The following is a 24,038-nucleotide window of genomic DNA, read 5'->3' as shown; positions in this document are numbered from 1 at the left end:
AGTATTCCTGTTTCAAGTATTAAATGCAAGGAGATCATGGCTTAATTTGTCTGAGTTAATACTCATGCAATTGACTCTGCCATCTAATCCCTTCTCTTGCATCCAACTTCAGTGACTGTACAACTTGCAAACTTTTTAGTCTTAAGACACTTTAGAAATGTACATGTGGCAAATAAATGTCAAACTAAGGAGAAAGTTGAAAGGAAGAGTAGAAGCTTTATCAGAAAGATTTTCAATTGATGAGGATTTTAAATGTAGGACACTGGAGTTTGCATGGTTAGAGGTAAGCAGAACAAGATAGATGCAGTTTTTTAAAAAATAAATTAGATTGGTTTGTATGTTGTTGAATACAAGAAGCTGGTAGTGAGCACATTGATATTGTCAGGTGGAGGCAACAGAAGATTTTTTTTTTGAACATATGATGGACTAAGTTGGGATGAACATGGACAGATCTACAGGTCTAACAAAGACATGACATTTGGATGTAAAGCTTAGATGAGAATTGATTAGATTGTCAAAAGGTTGAGCAATTGGATTGATTTTAAGAGTGGCAAGGGGAAAGAACTTTAGTGGTGTCTTAAGCCAGTGGAAGTTGTGTCCTACCTGCTACTGGTTGTGAGATGAATGCTTAAAAAATTGAGAGAATATGGAAACTACTGTATCTAAAAGCAACCTTGGTTGACAAGTGTCAAGAGGGTTTGGTAATCTTTCAGATTTATTGACTTTGTATTGCATGAAATACACCAATTACCAAAAAGATGAACACAATGCATATCTGCAATTTTTGTTATCCACTATCATTGTTCCCACACAGAATATGAAAGTCCTTTTTGTGGCTGTGTTTTCCCTTCACCCACCCTCCGTGCACCAACACCACCCATATTCAAAGTAGTGAACAAATACACTGATTTATAATAAGTGCATGTAAAATAAAAAAAATGTCATTCTTAGAGCAAATAAATACTCCATTTATCTTGACATTATTACCACAATTCTATCAGTCCTTATTTTCACAACTTTTTGTCAGGTGCCTTATTGCATCTATTTTAAAAATCCAAGTGTACTGCATTTGCACTTCCTGTTTCTTTTGTGGTGAAATAATGTATAGCCTTGTTGTATCCAGTTCCCTAGGTTTAGAGTGATCTTGGGTCCTACAGTAAGGCCCTTTTTGCATCCTTGGATCATTCCAACTTGTGGTAAATCTCCCTACATTAGCACTCATGGGTTTGTCTGTCCATCTATACCCTCTCACACCAAACTGACACTCTCCCTCTTCTGCCTGATCCCCTTTTCCTTGCCTCACTCCACATTGTCTTGTGTTCTAGTGGTTCCTAGATACCCATTCTTGGCCTGGTCCTTGAATCGCTTCAAACCCTGGTACTGGTTAGTTGTCACTTATTACGTTGTTGCTGAGGATTTTTTAAAACAACTTGGGCGGGGGGAAGAGGACAAGAGCAATTGAGTACATTTGGTAAAGAAATAGCTGTGAGAACCTGAATGCCAATGGGAAACATTATAGAAAAGAATGAAAGCAGGACACTAGACAGATGTTCAAAGCGTACATAGGAAAAAATACTGGGATAACTCGTGACAAATTGCCAGGTGAAGAGCCAGATGAAGAATTGGTGCATAAGATTGGCAGAGATGACCTAAATAATGAATTGATTATTGCAGCAAGATAAAATTATTCATAGGCAGGCTACAGAACATCAATCTGAGATTTGTAGAAATTTTGCTACCATCCATTTCCTAGGTTGGTAACTTTCATTTTTGCAGCCAACAGGTAATTGTATTCTGGTTTTAAGTACAGGCCACAAAAAAAAATAATGTATCAAATGCAAGGTTAATTTAACTAATCTTAAGGTTCAGTTCAACAAGCACAAAAGGTCACTCAAAATGAAACATCATGACCAGGGCCAAAAACAGACTCTGATGTTTAACCTAACAGCATCAAAGTTAACAGGATCTAAATTTTCATTTTGTTAGAATAGCATTGAATTAGTTTGTAATTTTGAGGTAAAGGCAGGAACTTTGATCTGTAGGCCACATTATGAATTAAACTGCAAAATGAATTAAATAAATTCAAATGCAGTTATCAAATTTCTGCTATTATTTATACATATTGTACTTCTCTCTTCATAAAACCACACCCCACTGGCTAAAAAGAGAAGAGTCAGTTTCATCATATCTATGCTGATTTTTTTTTTCATTACAGTATGTTCAGTTAACTTTAAGAATGTTTCTTGACCTGTAGAAAAATTGCAATTTATAATGAAACAAATTTATAAATGAAGCATTTGACTACTTAATTTTATATGGAAATTGCTTTTTGTTTCATTTTGCATCTTGTGACTAAACCGCTACAATGTACAAGTTATTTCAAGCTTTGTGTCTAGCAGTATTATAGAATGTCCCTTCCTCTTGTTCTGGGTAAAATACTTGTTTCTAACAAATGGCTTTGTAACAAAGTAAACATGTATCAGACCGTTTAAGGGTTGTACCCTTTCTTTCTTTTGTTACAAGTAGTTTGATTGGTACTTCCTGCGTGCTTCTGTTGCCAAAAATGTATGTAAATGCTCACTGCTTTTTTTTTGTTTTTTTTAAGTCGATCACAGTCGAATTAAGCTGCAGCAGGGTGATAATGATTATGTCAATGCAAGCTTGATTAAAATGGAAGAGGCTCAAAGAAGTTACATTTTGACTCAGGTGAGCATTTTTAAGAACAGCATATGGTTGAAAATAAATTTTCTAAACATTTTGGTTTTTTAAAGCAGGAATTTCCAACAAATTCTGTACCACATACACCAGCCCCCTCCCTCTCCCCATTACCAGTTTGCCAGTGAATCAGACTTCAATGCTTGAAACATGTTCATGGTTGTCCAGGACTTGAATTTCAAGCAGCATCTGTGGAGGCAAAGAGATGATTGATGTTTTGGGTTGAGACCCTGCATCAGGACTGAGTGTAGAGGGAAGATGACCAGTATATAGAAGTGAGAAGGAGGAGTGAGACAGGTTGGTAGGTTGGGATCAAATAAGGGAGGGGTGATGGGCAGGTGGGAGAGGGGATAGGAAAGTGATCTAAGGGAGAACCAGGTGGGAGAGGGTGATGAGTCTTCATAATGTGGGGAGTAGGGATGGAAAGGGTGAACGAAGGGAGAGAGAACCTGTGTGGATGAATGAGAATGAGAAAGGGATATGGGTAACCTGAAACTGGAAAATTTAATGCTCATACCATTTGGCATACACATTTCCTTCATTTCCTGCTTGACTGCTCTCAAAGCCCCCCGCCCCCCCCCCACCCCTTGTTACCAAGAGACATTATCCTCCCCCCCACCTGATTCAATCTGACCATCACCCATTTATCTGTTTGTCTGGGTTTCTTCCACCTTCATCTTTCCTATCTTACCTCCCCAACTTGGTACCATCTGCTCATCATCTCTCCCAAACCTGGTATCACCTATCAGCCTCCCCCTAACTTCCTCCTTCCCTTCCCCACTCGACCTGCTCATCATTCTTCTACCATCTGGCTCTGCCTATCACCTACTGGCCTCTGTCTCACTGCCGCCACCCCCCCCCCCCCCACCGCACTGCTACATCTTCCCTCTACATTCTCAGTACTGATGTGGGATCTCAACCTAAAACATTGACCATCCCTCTTCCTCAACTGTTCTGCTTGCTTTTTTTGCTCCAGATTACAGCATCTGCAGTCTTTTGCCACCACTTGCTTGCATTTAGTTATTTAAATAATGGTAAGATCTAGCTCAATACTTTATACCAAGTGCTTTTAAGTCAATTTTGTCAATTTCTCCAGCAAGGAAGGAGTTTCCAATGCACCTTTTTAATGGAGCTTGCTTTAAACATTGCCACAAGTAAAAAGCTTGTTTGCATATACTCTCTTCTATACTTTGTAATTAGAGAATTGAAAGTGCCCAAAATATCCGTTTTCTTTTTTTGACAGCAACTGAATCTGTAGGCAAAAAAAATTTGATTTGTTAGGATCATCTACAGGTTCAAGCTATAAAAGCACCCACAATATATTTTAGCAAATATACCCATGTACAGTGACAAAGTATTAAATTATTTCAGTCTTTTGTGCTGCCATAAATAAATAAAGAAGCTATCGTTGTTTGGCCTAACATTAAGTTATGCCTTTGGTTTTCTTACACATTTGAAATGATACATTTCAGAATCTTTGTAATTTAGGATCTTCGTCATAGATGTATCCATAGCCACTAAGATTACAGGTACAAATCAAATATTTCTAAAATAAAATTTTGATTTCATAATGTTTTCATTGTGCAACTGTTTGTTCTAACATATTTCATAAGTACACTGCCAAATGTTCATGCAATCTATTTCTAAGTTTGTGGAAGGAAATATGTACAGAAATTTTTCTGATTTGGTTGTTAAGCATCTGCTGCCAGAATGTTAAGATGGCCAGTGTTAGTCATCAACACAACAATGAGTCAAAACCCCCTTCTCACTGTCGCGCCCCCCCCCCATTGTAAAGCCAGTACTGAGTATTAAACCCCCACTTTCATCTTGACCCTTAAGGCTTTTTTTAAAGAAGGTTTTTAATCTACTATTGTTATTCTAGATTGTTGTATGTTATTGTGTTGGACATTATGAAGCAATGTTCATGCATCATTATTTATTTTGCCTGCCTGAAGAGTTGTTCAGTGGACACTTGAAGTTTGTATGCTTTTATGGTTTTAATGGTGTGGTTAAACATTTAATTGCTAATTAAGGATGTGTTTTCTGTAGACTTTTACATTAACGAATTTCTACTTTAGGCTTGGGGGTGGGTGCTGAATCTAAATTTGCAGTTATTATTCATCACTGTTTAAATACACTTTCAAAATGGCATGAACTTATTCTAATCCTTTTTTAAAAGAAATATAGCATTTATTTATATAAACTTTCACAAAGTCAATATTCTAAAGCACTTTATAGCCAGTGAAGTACTTTTTGGCAAGAGTAAACATATAGTGTATTGCAAAGAAATGTAATAAACTTGCACACAGCATCATCCCTTGGATGCCAGATAAATGACCAGATTGTTATAGTGTTGTTGTCTGCAGGCTGAGTATTGGCACAGACACTGAATGAACTCCACAGTTCTTATTGTGTCTAAAGATATACATTTCCAGACGGACAAAATATAGGCAGATTCACATTTCACATAAGTGAACACCTCTGCCAATGCAACACTAAGGTTTCAGTCTGGATTTCATGCCCAAGTCGCTAGTATGGGGTTTCAGCCTGCAACTTCTGAAGCAAAAGGGCTACCACTAAACTGATATTGTCATCAGGTATTTATTGATCCTTAATGCAGTTTTGAAAAAAATTGGTAATCTCTAAAGTTTTCTCCACAACATTCATTGCACTACCTTTCTGCCTCTCCTTCCAATCCTCACCCCCACTCCCACAAAGGCATTCTGTTCTGGTAATTCTATCCGATTGCATGGAAGAAATGTCAATGAAAATAGTTAAAATTGTGGGTTCCAAAATGTTGAGGTACTATGATTCTCTGTAAATTCCTTCCCATTTTAACGAGGATTCTCTGAATTGAATTTATATTGGCTCTTTTCCTTTTCTTTCATGCACTGTCACTTTCTACACCCCATCCCCATTTTCTATTATCTTAACATTTCCAAGTATCAGTTTTTAAAATGTGAGTTAAGAGCTTTGTAAATTTTGATAACTTTTTTGTATCTTGCTTTAGCAGAGGATGCCTGTGGTTTTTTTTTAAAAGAATTGATCTGTTGCTTTTTACAGGGACCTCTTCCAAATACATGTGGCCATTTCTGGGAAATGGTTTGGGAGCAAAAGTCTAGGGGAGTGGTCATGCTGAACAGATTAATTGAAAAGGGATCAGTAAGTAGAACATACCTGCATTCATTTTATAAAGCATTGTGTGAAACAGTTGAAATGGTGAATCTGTAGACAAAGTAAGCTATAAAATTCTCTTCCATTCATCATGGAAGAAGATGCTGTTATGCTGTAAAACAATGTTCCTGGTAAATTTAAACATCAATTTAAAAATAATTGAAACTTAATCTACTGTCTTGGTTGATTATAATTACTCAATCATTATTGTCATGTAAAGAAAAAGAGCTGCTTTTCCAGGCCATGTGATATTAAAAAGCCTTGATAATTGAATGTAGTCATATTCATCTATCTTCTGCTGCCTGAACACTAACTTCCTTCAGAAATAAGCTTTCTAGTGAAAATCTGTACTTAAAAACAAAAATCACTTCACGATTTATCTTGATTTTTACTGATTTGTTTTAGTGCATCATTTATGAGCAAATCTTAGGTTTTTTAATTATTCCCATTCAGATACACTACCTGGCTAAAAATTAATATATTGGACCAGTGAATCTGAAGTATATTTTGTGGTTGATACCCTAAATAAATATGTATGAGATCCATATCTCAATCTTTTCACAAGACAAAGGAGCAGAAGTAGGCCATTTGGCCCATCGAGTCTACTCCGCTGCCTCACCATGAGCTAAACTATTGCCATCTCGCCCCAATTTCTGGCCTTTTCCCCATATCCCTTGATACCTTGACTAATTAGATACCTATCAATCTCCTCCTTAAACACCTCCAATGATCGGGTCTCCACAGCTGTATCTGGCAACGAATTCCACAAATCCACGACCCTGTGGCTAAAGAACTTTCTTCTCATTTCTGTTCTAAATGGATACCTTCTAATTCTAAGACTGTGCCCTCTAGTCCTAGACTCGCTCACCAAGGGAGTCCTGGTTCTGTCCTGGTGTAGTCAAAACTAAAAATCAAGGATATTGCAGAAATACTTGTTAAATTTTCCATTTCCAAGATCTCCAGTACTGACAGCCATTAATGGCTTACTAATACTTAACATTGTGCATTATTGTTGGTTTGTCTCCCTTTTCTTGGACAATTCCATTTCTAGTGCTGTACTCTTCTGTGACAAGCAAAGCTTTTATTTTTTATATACTTAAAGAAATTTCCTTCATCTGTAATCAGTTATTTTCTTCAGTTTATTACTTCAGAAAAGGATTGGATAAATGATGTTGCATCAAGAGCTTAAGTGATTTGAAGTTGATAAATTTTTTTAAAAATACTACATTAAATATTCAAATGTTTTATTTCTATCATTCCTGAAATGTATATTTTCTAGCCAGAAATAAAAATATTTATTAAATCTCAGAGCTGGTTTGGCAGTAAGACTGTGCTTTGAAACATAATATATTGTTGTGTTGGTTCACTTTGGAGAGTAGAAAGTTTGAATGTTAGCACTAGGTCATGCCAATTTATCCAAACATTTTTTGAAATTCTAGGTAAAATGTGCACAGTACTGGCCAAGTAAGGAAGATGTGGACATGATATTTCCAGACACTCAGTTCAAGTTAACATTGATTTCTGAAGATGTAAAATCATACTACACAGTACGACAGTTGGAGGTTGAAAACCTTGCAGTAAGTGCATCAGCACACTTTGAATCATTGTTTTTGTAACTTTGTATTATTTAGATCTTTTTGCAGTCAATCATATTGGTGTAATTTCCCCTACAGACTTTCAATAGAGGGGAAGGATGCCCAAAATTAGACGAAACATTTGTAATATGCCTTCATAAATAAGTTGTTTGCAGATGTCCAAACTTTCATTTATTCAAATTTTACTCCCTCAAACCCAACAAATTTAAGGGGGCTCCTGTGCTCACTGATACAAGAGCATGTGCAAAGGTAACACGGGAGAAAAGTATAAGATTTTTAGATGCAATTAATCATGAGCAAATATTTTTGTACGTCAGAGCTATTCAACAGAAATCAAATGCATGAATTCATAATAACTTAATACAATATAAATGAGCCATCCAGTTCTTTTTGTGCATAATACGTAAGGAATTATAGGAGCCGGCCCCCCATCACAAGCAACATTTTGCTGTGCTTTATGCTCCAAAGCTCTGCATATGTTCAGGGATATCCATCTTTACCTTGTCTAGATAAAACTTTAGCACAATTGGATAATGAAGTAAAAAAATCTTGATTCCACTGTAGAATTTATCCTATACTTTCACGGGCCCTGTCTTCAGTGGTCAATTAAATCATTGTCAGTTGTTCTAATTTCAAAATCATTAATTCTTTAACTGGTCATATTAATAAAGATGCATGGTATATTTCTGGTAATCTTTCCACTTCCCTCAATGTCAGGGGATGGGGCGTGAGAAGATTGAGAATCTCAAATAGAAACTACCCATGTTGAACGGCCTTTTTAATTCTGCTGTTGTATTTTTGAATATAAATTTTCAGATGCCAGAAATTTAAACTGTTGCTTGAAAATTTCAAGCAGAACTAATTTATCTGGAGATCTTTCTGGTGCATTGAGCCAACTAGTACTTTGAGATTTTCAGACCAAACGAAGCAGAAAAATATTTCTTTGAATTATTTTCTCAATTCATCATGGCCAGCAAGATATTAGGTTAAGCTTTTATGGGTGTTGAATTTTTAAAAACATCCGTCATTTACTTTAAATAGATTTAAGGGAACAGCAAATGGGACTTGGACAAAAGTACATCATTTTTGTGATAGCCAAGTTGATCAATTTTTTTGACGTTGATCCAAGGATTAGGAATAGAATGTTCTTCTTTGAATAATGTTATCCCCTTTTACATTTCTCAGAATGATTTCACTTCCATTTTAGTTTAATGTCTCATACAAATGAAGCCACCTTTGATATTGACTGTGCAATATCCCTTCAGAAATTGAGGCGGAAAGAGAATCAGTTGTATCTTTTTAAAAAGGGAATTGTATTCTTAATTCTATCCATAATCTGTGGTGCACTTTCAGTTTTTTTTATTGAAGGTATCTCTTTTTGATGTAGCAATATGAACTGACACAATGAATTGAACTAATGTTAATGTTTTAAGATGAGGATGTTTGTGACATTTTAATTTAACAAAAATATCATTTGAAATCTTTTGCTCCCCTTTTGTCTCAATTCCCTCTCACTGATCACGGGTGTAATTATTGTAACTTTTTGTATATGCCTGGCATTGAACAAATTTCTGTAGCTTGCAAACCTTTTGGAATTGGTGTGATAGTGTAGACCTAGGTGCTTGCAGCTTCCCGTGGTATTTACTGGTTTACATACTTGGTTGTATAGCGTTTTCTTGTATTATAATGTTATATGTATGTAGTCCAAATATATTTTGTGTTTTGTATAATGCACAATACAAGTATAATTTTGCTTAGTATTTTATAATACTTTTATAATGTTGAAACTAAGTTTGAGTGTATTATTATTTCTAGTGTCTGAATATCTGTGGTATGTTACTGAATAACAAGCTTTTTCAGATGTAGTTGTCCAGATGAAGAGTACAGAGTACACTTGATAGGGTTTTTATTTACAAAACTACTGTGGTCAATGTAATTGGGGGGAAATAAAACAGTTCTCCATTTGTAGGTATTGTATATTCAGTTCTAAAAATTAAAGAACATTAGTTTTCACAAGATGCATGCACAAAATTATATTTAGTTGTTTAGTTCAGTTAGCATGATAAAATATATTTATTTTAAAATAGTTTTGGATATGTGCATGTACTTTAATGGTAAAGTTCTCTGAGCCATTTCTATGCATTGATGTATCTATTCTTCGATTGTCTCTTTTCTAATTTAGACCAAAGAAACCAGGGAAATTTTGCACTTTCATTATACCACATGGCCTGATTTTGGAGTTCCAGAATCTCCTGCTTCATTTCTTAACTTCCTTTTCAAAGTGAGGGAATCTGGCTCGCTGAATCCAGAGCATGGACCCATTACAGTCCATTGCAGTGCAGGGATAGGAAGATCTGGCACTTTCTCACTGGTCGATACATGTCTTCTGCTGGTATGTAATATTATAATGTTAAATTGCTTTTCTTGCAGAGTTCTTCAAATACAAAATACAACAATATTATAAATGAATGAAGCTGAGTTTAGGTGTAATGTTGTTACTAGTGTCTGAGTATCTGTGAAAGAAGTTTGCTAATGAAATGATTAACTTCTCTTCCTGAACAAACAGTTGATATGAACAAAACCAGCTGAAATTCCTGGCAGAACATTAGTTATAATTCTCAGAAAAATCACAATATTATCAGCCAATAAAGGCTCTAAACATTAAGAAAATAAGGAGGAAAATGTCAGTAGCAGTTGTCTAAAGCAGTTGTCTTGTTTGAAAATCTATCTCCCCTAAAGGTAATTCATCTAATTTGTTAATGAACCTAATGCTGGAAGAAGTATTATGATTGTCGTTTATATACTTCTGGCGCTTGGACTACTTAACAGGCACATCAGGGCTCTGGAAAAATACCACTGTTGCCGTCTCCACAAAATCCTCTAAATTTACTGGAATGATAAAGAAAGCAACAACAGTGTTGTCTGCCTAGCCAACATCCTTAGCATTAAGACCGTAGTTACACTAAAGCAGAGGTTTTCAACCTATGGTCCGCGGACCCCTGGGGGTCCGCAGTGGGTTGCCAGGGCATCTGCGAGCAAGCCAAGAAAAAAATGGAAAAGCGACCTGTTACAAAGACGTAGCTTACTTGCTTGCTCCAGTTTTCCACTATTCAGAAAATCGGCCATATCTATTCTATCTGTTATAGGCGACAATCTTAGAGACTTAGACAGTGCTCCCTTCTGGTTCTGGTGTAGTCAGAATAGTCAGTAGTGTTCACTACTCACTACTATTCTGTTGTGCACTGTAGTGTTAACGAGACTGAGTGACATTGTTGGTGTGCCTTAATAATATTGCTTACTTACCGTGCATTTACGCCACAGTGACGTCACTGTTAAACGAAAAGTGCGCAAGCGTGTAAATTTTAGATTAGTTTTGATAATTTTGTTTATCAGTAATAGTAATTAAACTGTCCAGCATGTATTGCTGAGTCTGGAGAAATTTCTGAAGAGAAAAGCTGACCAGAAACTGGAAGATTCTGATGACGAAGGGGATAAGGGTGACCTAAAGAGAAAACAACGCAAGTACGATCCAGAATACATTTCATATGGCTTCTTCAGTGGGAACAAATGCGGACCAACCTCTGTGTTGTGTGTTTGCAAACACTGTCCAACGATGCAATGAAACCAGTGAAGTTGAAGCGCCATTTAACAACAGTGCATCCAGATATTGCCGGTAAGCTGAAGGAATATTTTGAGCGGCAAAAGGAGCTGTACCTCAAACAGAAAGGCAAAATGACAGCCTGCGCCACTGTAAATGAGAAGGCTCTTCAAGCATCATATTTGGTAGCATTGCGAATAGCATGTTCCAGTCACACAACTGGAGAAGAGCTTATACTGCCTGCAGCAGTAGATATGTGCAAAGTTGTACTGGGAAAAGAATCCACTCAAAAGCTGAAAGCCATTCCACTGTCTGATAACACAGTAAGCAGAAGAATTGGCGATATGGCAGAGATATACAGAGCCAGCTGATAGCACGTCTTCAGCAAGTCAGATTTGTGATTCAGCTCGATGAAAGTACTGATGTTGCCAGTGCTGCGCAGTTGTTGGTTTATGTTTGATATTGCTGGGAAGGAGAGGCTTTGGAAGACTTTTTGTTTTGCAGGACGCTCCCAGGGCGTACAACTGGTGAAGAACTTCTCCGTGTACTTGACACTTTTTTTTTGCACTATTGGCATTGGCGTGGACACAGTGTATTGGAGTATGCACGGATGGTGCTGCCGCAGTGACGGGACGGAAGTCGGGTCTAGTCACACGAATGAAAGAAGTAGCTCCACATGTAGTAGCAACCCACTGTATGATTCACCGTGAGGCTTTGGCTGCAAAGGATATGGATGAAAATCTTGCGGATGTGTTTTCCACGTGCATTAAAATTGTTAACTTTATCAAAGCCAGGCCGCTTAATCATCGTTTGTTTGAAAACATGCTGTGAAATGGAAGCCGAGCATAAGCATTTGTTGCTACATACAGAAGTCAGATGGCTGTCACGAGGCCACGTTGTGTAACGTATATATGAATTGCGAGATGAACTGTTCATTTTTCTATATGAGCATAACGGATCATTCTCACAGTTCTTGACAGATGAGATATGGGTTGCCGATTAGCTTATTTTGCAGATATTTTCAACATTTTGAACAGCTTAAATCTATCATTGTAAGGACCTGGCTCAAATGTTCTGAAAACGCATAACAAAATCAATGCCTTCCAGAAAAAACTCTGTATCTGGAAGGGAAGATGCAAGCAAGGCGTCTATGATCTGTTTCCGTTGCTGGCTGACTTTCTGACAGTGAATGAGACTAAGACAGAGGCCATTGCAAGCACCATTTTGAACCATATTCAACAGCTGTCACATTATTTCCATGAGTATTTCGGCAACAATGACACAAGCATGTTTGATTGGATACGAAGTCCGTTTGAATGCATGCTTACTGATTTAACTGGATGTGAACAAGAAGAATTGGCTGAACTGTCGTCTGACAGGACTTTGCACTTGCAGTTCAACCGAATGTCACTGTTGTCATTCTGGATAGCATGTTCCTGGGAGTATCCACTGCTGTCTGGCAAAGCCATCAATATTCTGTTACCATTTGCGAAATAGCATTTTCTGCAGTCACTGCCATGAAAACCAAATACAGATCAAGATTGAATGTTGAGGATGACATACGCATATGTTTGTCGCGCATACCACCACATTTGGACAAACTCTGCAGTGCAAAACAGGCACAACCTTCACATTGAACTGAACACTGAAAGACACCGCTGGTGATTATTGGTGATTGAAATAGTCACTATTTCAATATGGCCTATGTGCAATAATTTAAGTGTTGTATGCATGAATTATCGATTGTTTGATTTTGTGGGCTTTGGGGGTCCGCCATCTAACAAGGATGTGTTCTGGGGGGCTGCAGCATGAAAAAGGTTGAAAACCACTGCACTAATGGGCTCTGTTGATCAGGCCATATTCATGTGCTTGATGTCAGATTGTCAGAGTAGAAATTGTATTGCAAGTTCTGTCATGGGATAGAAAAAAATTCAAGAATGTGCTCTGTTTCCTTGAAGAAATGCAGCATCCCTACTGATTCCTCAGAATCTCTGGCCCATGACTGCTCAGAGTAGAGAAGGAGCATTTGGATGGCATTGAGAACCTTAAGCTGTGCATTAGAAGTAGAGAGAAGCCCTGCATGAACAGCAGAAGTACACCATCTCAAACAATCCATCTGTCTCCCTATCAGACAACTGCTCTTCCATCTGTGGAAGAGCCTCTGGTCCCCACTTTAGTCAAGTCGAGGAACAAGTCATCCTCAATTTGAGGGACTGCAAAGAAGATGATGATTCCAGCAAGTGAATATTTATTTCTACAATGTTTGCAATTTGTGTCATGTTTTGTGACTGTAATTAATGCTTTGTAAGTCTTTAAAGCACAGCCTGAAAGTTACAAATATTTGAGGATAATTGCACCCAGAATTTGTATGATTCCTCTGAAACACATGAGCAACTTCTTAATGCAATAGGACCTTTAGCAGCTTGTATCAGAAGCATGCACTAGTCCCCAGACAACTGGGTCATTCTCCTCATTTCAGTTCAGTTACTGAATGTGGGTGCATGGTTACGGAAACCTAGTTTTAAAATTTAAGATCCATTTAAAAATTGTGCGAATTATACAAATGCCATTTTGAGGGCATTGATTAATATGGTTGTCAGTGATTGTCCAGCTATTCAGAATTGGGTGTTTCATCCTGTTGGCCCATCTCCCATCAAACTCAAATGTTATAGAAACTAACTGAGCACTCTATTGTAATTTTCTTCAATATCAATTTAATTTTTTTTTGACAGATGGATAAACGGAAAGAACCTTTATCTGTGGATGTTAAACAAGTTTTACTAGAGATGAGAAAATATCGTATGGGTCTCATTCAAACAGCTGATCAAATGCGTTTCTCCTACATGGCTATTATTGAAGGGGCAAAATTCATCATGGGAGACCCCTCTGTACAAGTGAGCATTCCAGTTTTGTTTATTGATTTGACTGTAACCGAAGAGCTTGCGTTAATGTAGAAACTTGCATATACGAACACAAGAAGTAGGAGCAGGAGTAGACCATCTGGCCCGTTGAGTGTGCTCTGCCATTCAATAAGATCGTGGCTGATCTGGCTGTGGACTCAGATCCATCTACCTGCCTTTTCCCCATAACCCTTAATTCCTCTACTATGCAGAAATCTATCTAACTGTGTCTTAAATATATTTAATGTGGTAGCCTCTACTCCTTTCCTGGGCAGAGAATTCCATAGATATCCTCAACCATTTTAGTAATATTTCAGCAATTACAACAGCCGGTTTATGTATAGGAAGGTCCTACAAATGACACAAAGTAATTTACAATTTTTATTAGATAACCAACAATTTTGGCTGTCTTTGAATAGTCATGTGGAACCTCTTGCATGCAGCTAAATAGACAGATGAGGATTTTACATTAATAAGCTACCTGAAAGTCAACATCTTCAACCATGCTGCGCACACTCTCCAGTGCATTGAGATGTGCTTGGGTCTGGAGTTGGATACAGCTTCCTAAACTCAAAAGTAGTCAAAATCTATTGCTTACAACTTTGACCAGTGTTATGATGGTTTTTCAGTAATATGCATGTAAATTTTGGTTCAGTTGATTGCCTGCTCACCAGAGTTAAAAGCTTGTGAATTCATGTTCAGTTTGAAAACTTGAACACAATAATCCAAGTTGACATTCCACTTCAGTACTCAAGGGGTGCTATACTGCAGTAAGTGTTACGTTGCCGATGATGCATCGTATCAAGAACTCTTCTAACCCCTCAGGTGACATGGTACCATATTAAAGAAAGCATTATTTCCAGTTTCCTATACATTTTGTCACTGGCCAACATCACATTGGTGTTTGAGGGAACTTGGTGTATTCTGCTTGACTACCAGGTTCCCTCCATTACTTCAAGTACACTTTAAAAGCACTTCATTGACTGTAAACTAAAGTAACATTGAGGTTGTGCAAAGTGCCCTGGAAATGCTCTCTCTGCGAAGCTAAGTAAATGAAGTGGCTAGTTTCTGCTCAGCATTCACTCCTGGTGCAGCAGAAGTGAAAACTCACCAAATCCCTGGCTTTCAATTAAGTTGACTACAAATTTAACAAAGAATATGGAATGTATGTGTTTTCTTTTTCCTGTAGTTGTAATAGTTTTAAAATAAGTTTGAAGTGTCTGCTAGTTTCCTGAATTACTTTGATCCTCACAACAAAGTTGTCCATAATTTCACGTAAGGGCTGTAATCTAAGTCTCACTCGAGACAAGATTGATGTAATAAATAAGTAATTCTTGTTTTGTAAGCATTATTGGTTTGTAGTTGGAGTTTGTAAGGGTTACAAGTTTGTAAGCTTTGTAGAAGGCTGACCACAGGTTCAAACTGATGCTTCACCTTTTATCAATGTGGACTTTATCGTATTGATATGGCACACTTGTGTTACAATGGGGGAAAATAGAGGGAAGAACATTATTTGAGTAGTTAGCTGACTTAATTACCTTGTAAAACTCTTCCCTCTGTAATTAAGGAACAATGGAAAGAGCTTTCCAATGAAGACCTTGCACCACCACCAGAGCATAGTCCTCCACCTCCGAGACCTCCAAAACGTGCAACAGAAACACCCAATGGAAAAACGCCAGATCAGAGGATATGTTTTACAGACCCAGATGAGAGAACATGTGAACAAAAAATGGAAGATATCCCCGATGGCAAAGTGAACCAACTTACAAAGTCGCAAGCAGAAAGGTATTTATAAAGATAATTTGTCCCTCATTAGTTGTAAAGCAGTTTAAAATTGTTCCAGTGGCCAGGACTTCTTTTCCTTCCAGGAATGATATCATGCTTTTGAATACTCCTTCACATTTAAATAACTCAAATTTGTTAATATTTATGAGGGAAAAAGTTAAGTTACTAATGCATAGTAAGTGTTAAATTGGGGACATTGAGCAGCAATCTTGAGTATGTTTGCTAATGAACCTCTAGATTTCTAAAGTACAAACTATCACCTTGAATTTGTTGAATCAAGGATTCTGATTGTAACAAAGATAATTTCTTATTTCTGAAAGTCTCCATTCCCAGTTGAAATGCAGGTAATTAGATTGGGAGGATTGTAGAAAATATGTACTGGGCATCCTAATTGAAAGCTTTTGCATTCTTTGAACAAAAATTATGGTAAAGGTAAAACAAAAACAATGCTGGAAGAACTTGATGGGTCAAGCAGTATCTGTGGAGGCAAAATGTGCAAGTCAATGTTTTGGGTCAAGACCCTGTATCAGGACTGAGAGAGAACAGGAAAGGTTGTCAGTATGGGGCAGGGCGTAAGGGGTGGGATAGAGGCTTGTAGCTGATGGGTCTCGTCTTCTATTCTCAAGGTGAAGCCTTCGGTTCTAGAGCTTCTGAAATGTCCTCCTTCCAGAAGTGTTGCTACCCCTCTGCCATAGTTGATGGAGCCCCAGGCAGAACAGCAGTAGTATTCCCATAATACTCACAATTCACCCCACCATCCTTCACAACCAACACATCCTCTGCCATTTCTGCCGGTTTAAACGCAATCCCACCACCTGTCACACCTTCCCCTCTCCCAACTTTTCTGCTTTCCACAGGAACTACTTTCTGAACAGGACACCTGGTCTGCTGTTCCATCCCCTGGCACTTTTCCCTAGAACTGAAGGCGTTATAACATCCAGCCCTTCACCATCCCCAGCCCCTCAAGGTGAGTTAGAGATTCACGGGCACCTCTTCCAATCTGGTCTGCTACATTTAGTGCTTGTGATGTGGCCTCCTCTACACTGGTGAAACCAAATGTAGACTAGGCAATGTGTTGTGGAGCACCTACACTGAACAGCATCTCATTCCACTTAGGTAGCTTACAACCCACTGGTATGAGTGTTGAATTTTCTATTTTCAGGTAACCCACATGTCATGCTCTCCCTCCATACACATCTGTGTGTTTATACCTCTCAGCCACTCCACGCCACCCCCCACCCCCCCCCAACCTGACAAAGTTGTGGGTGTATGACCTTTCATCAAAACTGAACAAACCTCATAATTAAACATCTTTTAAGTTGCAGAGAAAAAGGACAAGGTGGGAAAGATGGGAATGTTTGGGAGACCAAGAGGAACAATGATAGAAATGGCTGTGCTAGCCTGCAAGAGGGTGGTGAAGGCTGCTTTATTACAGATGTGCTTGGAGATGTAAAAAAAGATTCAAGTGAAATTGGAGGGAAGAAGGGGTGAAAAGATGATAACAGTACTGGAACTATAAGCAACACTCTGAAGAAGCAAAACACTGAAGCTGTAAATTTGGAGAAAAAATGCAAATTGCTGGAAATACTCAGCAGGTCAGGCAGCATCTGTAGAAGTGGAACAGTTAATGTTTCAGTTGATCACCTTTCTTACCAACTGGTCAGTTCTGGATAGACTGGTAACCGGAAATTGTTGACCTCCTCACCTAAGTCATGAAGGCTTTAATGTGGAAATACTATTCCATGGGTTTCTGTTGAGTCTCTTTGGAACAGTGAAAGAGGTCAAGGAGAGAGGTCTAAGTGGGGTGAAGAAGTAAACTGAAAGGCAGCTGGAAGCTGGGGATCACCTTTGCAGACTGAACAAAAGTGTTCTTTGAAGCAGTCACCCAACTTGCTTTTGACTTCTGCAGTGCAGAAGAAACTACATGTCCACTAAGTGTGGTATACAAAATTTGAAAAGTTACAAGTGAACCATTGCTTCATCTGAAAACATGTTTGTGTCCATCAATGGTGCAAATTGAAGAGATAAAAAGGCAGATGTTGTTTCTCCTATGGCTATATGGGAAGTAGTCATGACAAGGGAAGTAGGTGTCGATGGGGATTGAACATTGAACCATAACATAAATAGGCTGTTCTTTCAGAATGCTGACAGAAGTGAAAGTCCTGTTAACTATAGTGGAGGGAGATCACAGTTGATTGTACCATATTGTAATGAAAACTACTATTTTTATTACAGTATAAAAACTTTGCTGTTACTTTTAGGGGTTTTAAATGCTCTTAATATTCTTGGGATAAATATTAAAGACTTCTTGGAAGAAGCAAGTTGAAAGCCTGATTGCTGATGAAGCAAGTTTGTTTGTGGTTTTCTATTTTTCATGGTAGTACAGTAACAATAAACTGCTCCTGTTGGGAGTGACATGAGATCTTCCGTCTGATCACATTGCCAGAATTTTAAAAACTCCGTCCTGTTGCAAACCTTATGAATATCAAAATCTAATTTTCAGTTTATTGTTTTAAGAATAGTTTAAGTAACCACAAGTAATGCTACCTACAATTGTATTAAAAATATTATACGAATGATGTATTATTTGTATACCATATGGAATAAACTGTTTTACATTAACAATTTTCTACTAACTATAATATTTAAAAAATTGGCTCCAAGTTAACGTATTCAAATTCTTGTGCATGGTATATTCTGGCAATAGACAAGTAAATGCTTTTCAAAAAACTTTTTTGTAGGATCCTTGGGATAGGAACCAAAGTAGTTTCGTTGCAAAGTTGATCCTAATGTTGTGCTGTGGGAACAGCCAGTAGCTGTTCAACTGCTTTTTTTTAATCAGATTTATTATCACTAACTTGTATGTCATGAAGTTTGTTATTTTGTGGCAGCAGTACAGTACAAAGAGATAAAATTACTATAAGTTACAAAAATAGTTTGGGGGGGAAGAGAAGAAAGGAATAACGAGGTGGTATTGATGGGTTTCATGGACTGTTCACAAACCTGATGGCACAGAGGAAGTCGTTCCATTGGGATAATTTTGATTTTGATCCATACTAACAAAAAAAAATTGTATGCACCTATCAATGAGTTAAAACAAAATACAATAATTTTTATTAATACCATGTGACCTTCAAGATCTTACATTTTATGTCACAATCAGTTACCCCTCAAACTACCCATCACCTCTATGTGCCTCATCCACCCAGATTGGTCTCATTGGCTACCTTAGAATTCACAAAATCGGAGTGAAAGTAAGTCATCACTGATCACAAGGGAACCACCTAAGAAGAAAAGTATGTGCAGCTGTCAGTAATGGTTGCCGTTCTTCTTTTCAGTTCAGAACCAGAACTTCGGAAAAGGCACATTGGAGAGAACGCATCTCTGCCCATACAGACAAGTGAACAGGATAATCCAGAAAGAAGTGAAAAGGACGAGGAGGTGGTGAAGGAGGAAAATTCATGGTTACTTTGGAAACCTTTTATGGTTAATGTATGTGTACTCGCTGCTCTTACAGCTGGGGCTTACTTCTGCTATAGGGCATGCTTCCATTGACAACTACCCTAGAGGATAATGTATTATACAGTAAAGCATGTTTCAAAAAGCAAGAGGGTCCATGTCTTAAGAAGCAAACAATTTATAAGACTGGAGCTTATAAGGATAAGATGATGATGCACTAGGGTTTGTTATAATCCCTTGGTCCCAGGAGTATAACATTCAAATCTCAGGGCCTTGAATATTCAGGAGAAAGCAGTAGAAATGCCAAATAAGGGTGGGTCAGGGTGTGTGTGTGTCTGTTTGTATGTGTGTCTGTGTAGGGCCAGCTGGGGTGGTGGTGTACTTTGAGTTCTTTTAATGTTCACCTTAGAGTTGTGTTCAAAAAAACAGACATCCTTCAGCCCCAGTATACTTATTTCATAATTGCAATGTTAATGATAATTGTCATTGGTTCAACTGGGGGGGAAAATTCCAATATTATATTCTTGGGAAATAAAATGTAGCATTTATGTTAAACTTTTGCTTTCTTTACAGACACACTTCAATAGTCAAAAAATATATTTTTTCATACCATGTTTGGGCTTTGTCTGCTGTGAAATTGCATTAATCTCAGCAAAGTTGTGACATTACGTTGTTGCTTTTGTCAAAACAGTTCTGCTAAGAGGCTTCCACCACTGCTCAGGGTACTCTAGCAAAATGGTTCTCGTCAACTGTTAACCATTTTCTATTATACTTGCAATATTGCTTGCTCAAAGCATTTGAAAGCAAAGTAAATTAACTGGCTTCTAGTCTTTCCTTATTTAGCTACCGTAAAATAGGGAGGTGTAATACAACAAAATGCAAATCATTTCCACCAGCATTTTTTACAGCTGCGCCACACATAAAACTTAGACCATCAAGTCTGCAACCAAGCATTTTTCACTCCATATTTATTTGTAACAGGTATAGCTGCATTTCACTTTTTTTTTAAACCAGTGTATTGAAAGTATAGCATTTTTAATCCGAGCTTTGTATCAAGGGCTCATAGAAAAGTAAAGTAATATACCTCATGCCAGTACTGGAAGCTGAGCTCCACCTGCCCTGTAAAATATAGGGTGCCAGTACTTAATCTGAGGAAAAATTGTAAGTAGTCAGTATATAGTTCTGTTGTCTTGAGAAAATATGAAAATTAGCCGTTTTTGGATCATGTATATCAAAAATATGGGGAAACTGATAATATATAATAGTAGGAAATAAGAGTGTGTAAGCTATAGAATTGCTTTGTTGAATGATTGTCAATAGTCTGGATGTCCATTGTATCCTGGCAGTTGGGTATTAAACACCAATCTGGTTGAATGCATGTAGATTCCAGTACCATCATTAAATATGAAATTGCTTGGAAGATGAAAGATGTACATCCTAATTACTACTGTGAACATGAGTAGCATATGCTGAAAATTAATTGCATGGTTATTCTGGTTGGTAACGATGCCAGTGGTTATGAGACAGACACTGAAAAGTTAAAATTTGTGATTGAGTCCCATGGTGGGTGTTTGTATAAAAGCTAGAGTATTTGTATTTGAATCTACCATGGCATGTGTGTATTAGTGTAATTGAGATGTTTGCCACATTTCAAGTACATGATGTGTAGTCCTGGCATTCCTGAATTGACCATCAGGCTCGTTCACATCTCACTTTTTATTGTCTTATGCAGACCATATTTCCACAAGTGTTGAAATTTGGTGTACTAGAGGCAACCTTGAAGGTAAATTTCTTCAGATTTTTTTCAGTGACCTGCAAATCGGATTTCTCCCTCTATTGTATACATTACCAAGTTTTTGGCTGAAACATTGTGGTAATGTTTCAATTGGCTTATTTCAATCTTAATCCTCAATGTCGAAATATTACCACTCCAGCTTAATGTGTGAGAAGTGAGCAGTGAATGAACCCCGTGTTGCAGAATTTTAAACTTAAAGACTCGTGTATAATGTTTTGTGTATATACAATAATGTTCAAAAATAAGTGATTTGGTATACCTCTGAAATGACAGACACTGCTAAATAGCTGCTTTAATGTAAACAAACTATTAAGCTGCTCTGCTACATGCCTTAATTAAAATTCTCCTTGGCTCTTGCTCTTTACAGATGGTCATACCAATAAGATAATTGAACAGATAAGTAATTAGATTGTGGTATTAAACATTTTGCACATTTTGGTATTATGAACAGATTGTGGACCATTAATAAAGTGTAAGTTTTCTACAAACAAAAACATTTTGGTGAGCATCAACTGTTCGGGAGTGTTTTAATTGTATGTTTTCTTTACAGTTGGAAAGGAAGTATAGTGCACGATATAGCTTTTACTGCCATTCAGTAGCAGCACTATATAAATTCCCAAATTCATTGCCCCTCGTACTACTGTGCTTCTAGTAAGATCTAATAAAGCAGAGCAAAAGATATAGAGTTATTCAGTAATATGCTTTGTAGTCTGAGTTGTTCCTAGCCACTTTTCTGTTGATACTAAAATCTGATAAATAGTGGGAGCTGATCAGAAAAATGGGTATGGAAGTATATCTTGGCTTTAGTTTGGTGATCAGTATTTTTAACCCAAAATTCAGTGGGGCCACCACTTCTGTGTGGTAAACATTGTGGAAGCTGTATAATAAAATCGTGCATCAGCATTCCTTTGATAGAATGGTATTTTTAGTGTGATAGGGTTCATATTCATTAGACTGGGGTACCTAACCTATTCATTTCCTGAGGCTTTCAGATGAATGGAAACAATTTTCCCAAACATGATGACTTAGTTTATCACACTTTTTGTATTCATTCCAGTTGTTAATCTGTAGAAGATTGATTTCAATTTAGCTTCCCTGTGAAGTGGTACATAATTTACATTATCAATGCATGGATTTCAAATTGAGCTTTGTATTGAAATTAAAACTCTTACTTTCTCTCTGCTGAATTAAACTTTTTGGTCAGTAGCAGCGGAAGTGACTTGTAACTCCAGAGTTTAACTTTCACATCAACAATCTAATCAAGGAACATTTTTGTAACAGATACACTTTTGTTTAACATATAATATTCAGTTGCTCACTCTATGTGCACACAGCTAACTGGAAGATTATTGTGCTGTTTAAAGTACAGGTGACTTGTATGCCTTTCTTAACACTTGGAAAGCATATGTAGCTATATGTTTCTGACACATGGTCTGGTAAATGTGACCAGCTTCAGTTCAAGTTGACAGTAACAACAATATTGGATATCCTTTCATTTATGGGTGTTGCATACAATAGTATTTTTTTCAAATTATAATTAGTTTTTTTATTTTTTATTTTGTTAAATGACTATGGGAGGGAAAATCTGTTCAGTATTTTATTTGTATGGCCTTAAAGATAAGACAGTTCTCATGATCAATGTTATTAAAAACTCTTGGTAGGAGCAGACAAATGCAAATGCTTTTATTTCCTCTCTCGTTGTCTTCCCAGAAATGTGATTTTTTTTGTGTGTTTTAGATGGTTAGCAACAAATTCTATAAGATCACGCTAGTTTCCATAAATTTTCAGGGATGTGTCTGACTTGACTGGAATTATTTTTGTTTTTATTGAATACTTTTGGACCAAATATGTACAACAATTTTTTTTAGAATGCCAACTCGTTTTTGATGTGTGTGATATCTTGAGCACACAGTTTGTTTTTATAAAATTTCCATGGAATTCTAGGTTTTAATTTAAAATTACAAATTAATTGCTTGCACTAAGTGTTTATCAACAGCATAACTTCAATCAATTCAGTAGAACAAGAGTTTGATCATTGAATGTTTCCTCCTAAGTGCATTGTCAATAACATAGATCCTAAATGGCTTACTCCAAGGATTATGAAATGCAAACTGTACACCATTTTTACAGTCAGTTTATTTTGTAAATTACAGGTAAAGCACTTGGGAGTTAAATGTTGCACTTTTCTGTACCTAAGATCTTAAAAAAAAATTGAGATATACTGATTTTTTTTTACTTGAGCTGGTGTGATCTTTTAACATGTTCCTACTTGACTGTTTCACATTTTTTAGCTTTTTTGTCACAAGTAGTAAACGGCTTTGTGTATTTTACTTTTTGTATAGTATCTTGTAGACTAAGAATAACTGTATTGTTGCTATTTTCTAGGCAGCATTAGCTGTTCCTGCATGTATTATGATTTTCTACGGTTTTATATTGTTAAACCATTTATCTAAGAAGCAGGGTCTGGGGCTTTCAAGCATTTACAGACTTTTGCAGAACCATTTTCAATTTTACAAGCTGGCTTACAAGTGCATCACAAATCAGCATTTCAAAATAAAAACAATTTGAAAGTAAATTGCTTGTTTTCTCCTGATGTGTGATGTATTCAGATACAAACCTCAAAACCTATAGTTGAAAGTTTAAAATCATGGTCAACAAAACTTAATGCAATCTGATAGAGCTTGGTTTTTAAACTGATAACTATACTTGACTATCAGCCAATTTTATATCAAAAATTGTGGAAGACTCTAAGTTTGTATTCTTCTAGGAAATAATTGAGCAAATTTGTCAAAGTAACACTTTTCCACCAGTTACCATGTCTTCGTCAGTGCCCCCTTAATCAGCCACTGCATCCTGTTTGCTACTTCAGCTGAAGTAAACTATGGATACTTCTATTTGTTTAAAACTTTTTTTTTAAAAAAAAAAGCTTCAGAGGCTGGAAATATGAAATATAAACAGAAAATGCTGGAAAAACTCAGCAGGTCAGGCAGCATCTGTGCAAGGAGAAATGGGTCAAT

General features: G+C 37.0%; 1 protein-coding gene across 2 annotated transcripts in view; it reads left to right on the top strand.

Annotated features, from left to right (window-relative positions):
* LOC127578834 (tyrosine-protein phosphatase non-receptor type 1-like) overlaps positions 1-23,596 on the top strand; it is a 63,083-nt gene extending 39,487 nt beyond the window's left edge. For both annotated transcript variants that reach the window (XM_052031343.1, XM_052031344.1), the window contains exons 3-9: positions 2,606-2,706; positions 5,779-5,877; positions 7,329-7,466; positions 9,667-9,876; positions 13,815-13,976; positions 15,550-15,767; positions 19,106-23,596. In XM_052031343.1, the coding sequence (XP_051887303.1) occupies positions 2,606-2,706; positions 5,779-5,877; positions 7,329-7,466; positions 9,667-9,876; positions 13,815-13,976; positions 15,550-15,767; positions 19,106-19,322 (1,145 nt within the window). In that variant the 3' untranslated portion in view covers positions 19,323-23,596. The remainder of the gene's footprint in view (positions 1-2,605; positions 2,707-5,778; positions 5,878-7,328; positions 7,467-9,666; positions 9,877-13,814; positions 13,977-15,549; positions 15,768-19,105) is intronic.
* Positions 23,597-24,038: the final 442 nt, after the last annotated feature.

Source organism: Pristis pectinata, chromosome 16 (genome assembly GCF_009764475.1).
Source record: "Pristis pectinata isolate sPriPec2 chromosome 16, sPriPec2.1.pri, whole genome shotgun sequence".
NCBI classification, from domain to species: domain Eukaryota; kingdom Metazoa; phylum Chordata; class Chondrichthyes; order Rhinopristiformes; family Pristidae; genus Pristis; species Pristis pectinata.
Note: the sequence above shows the minus strand (reverse complement) of the source record. Positions and strands in the feature narration are given on the sequence as shown.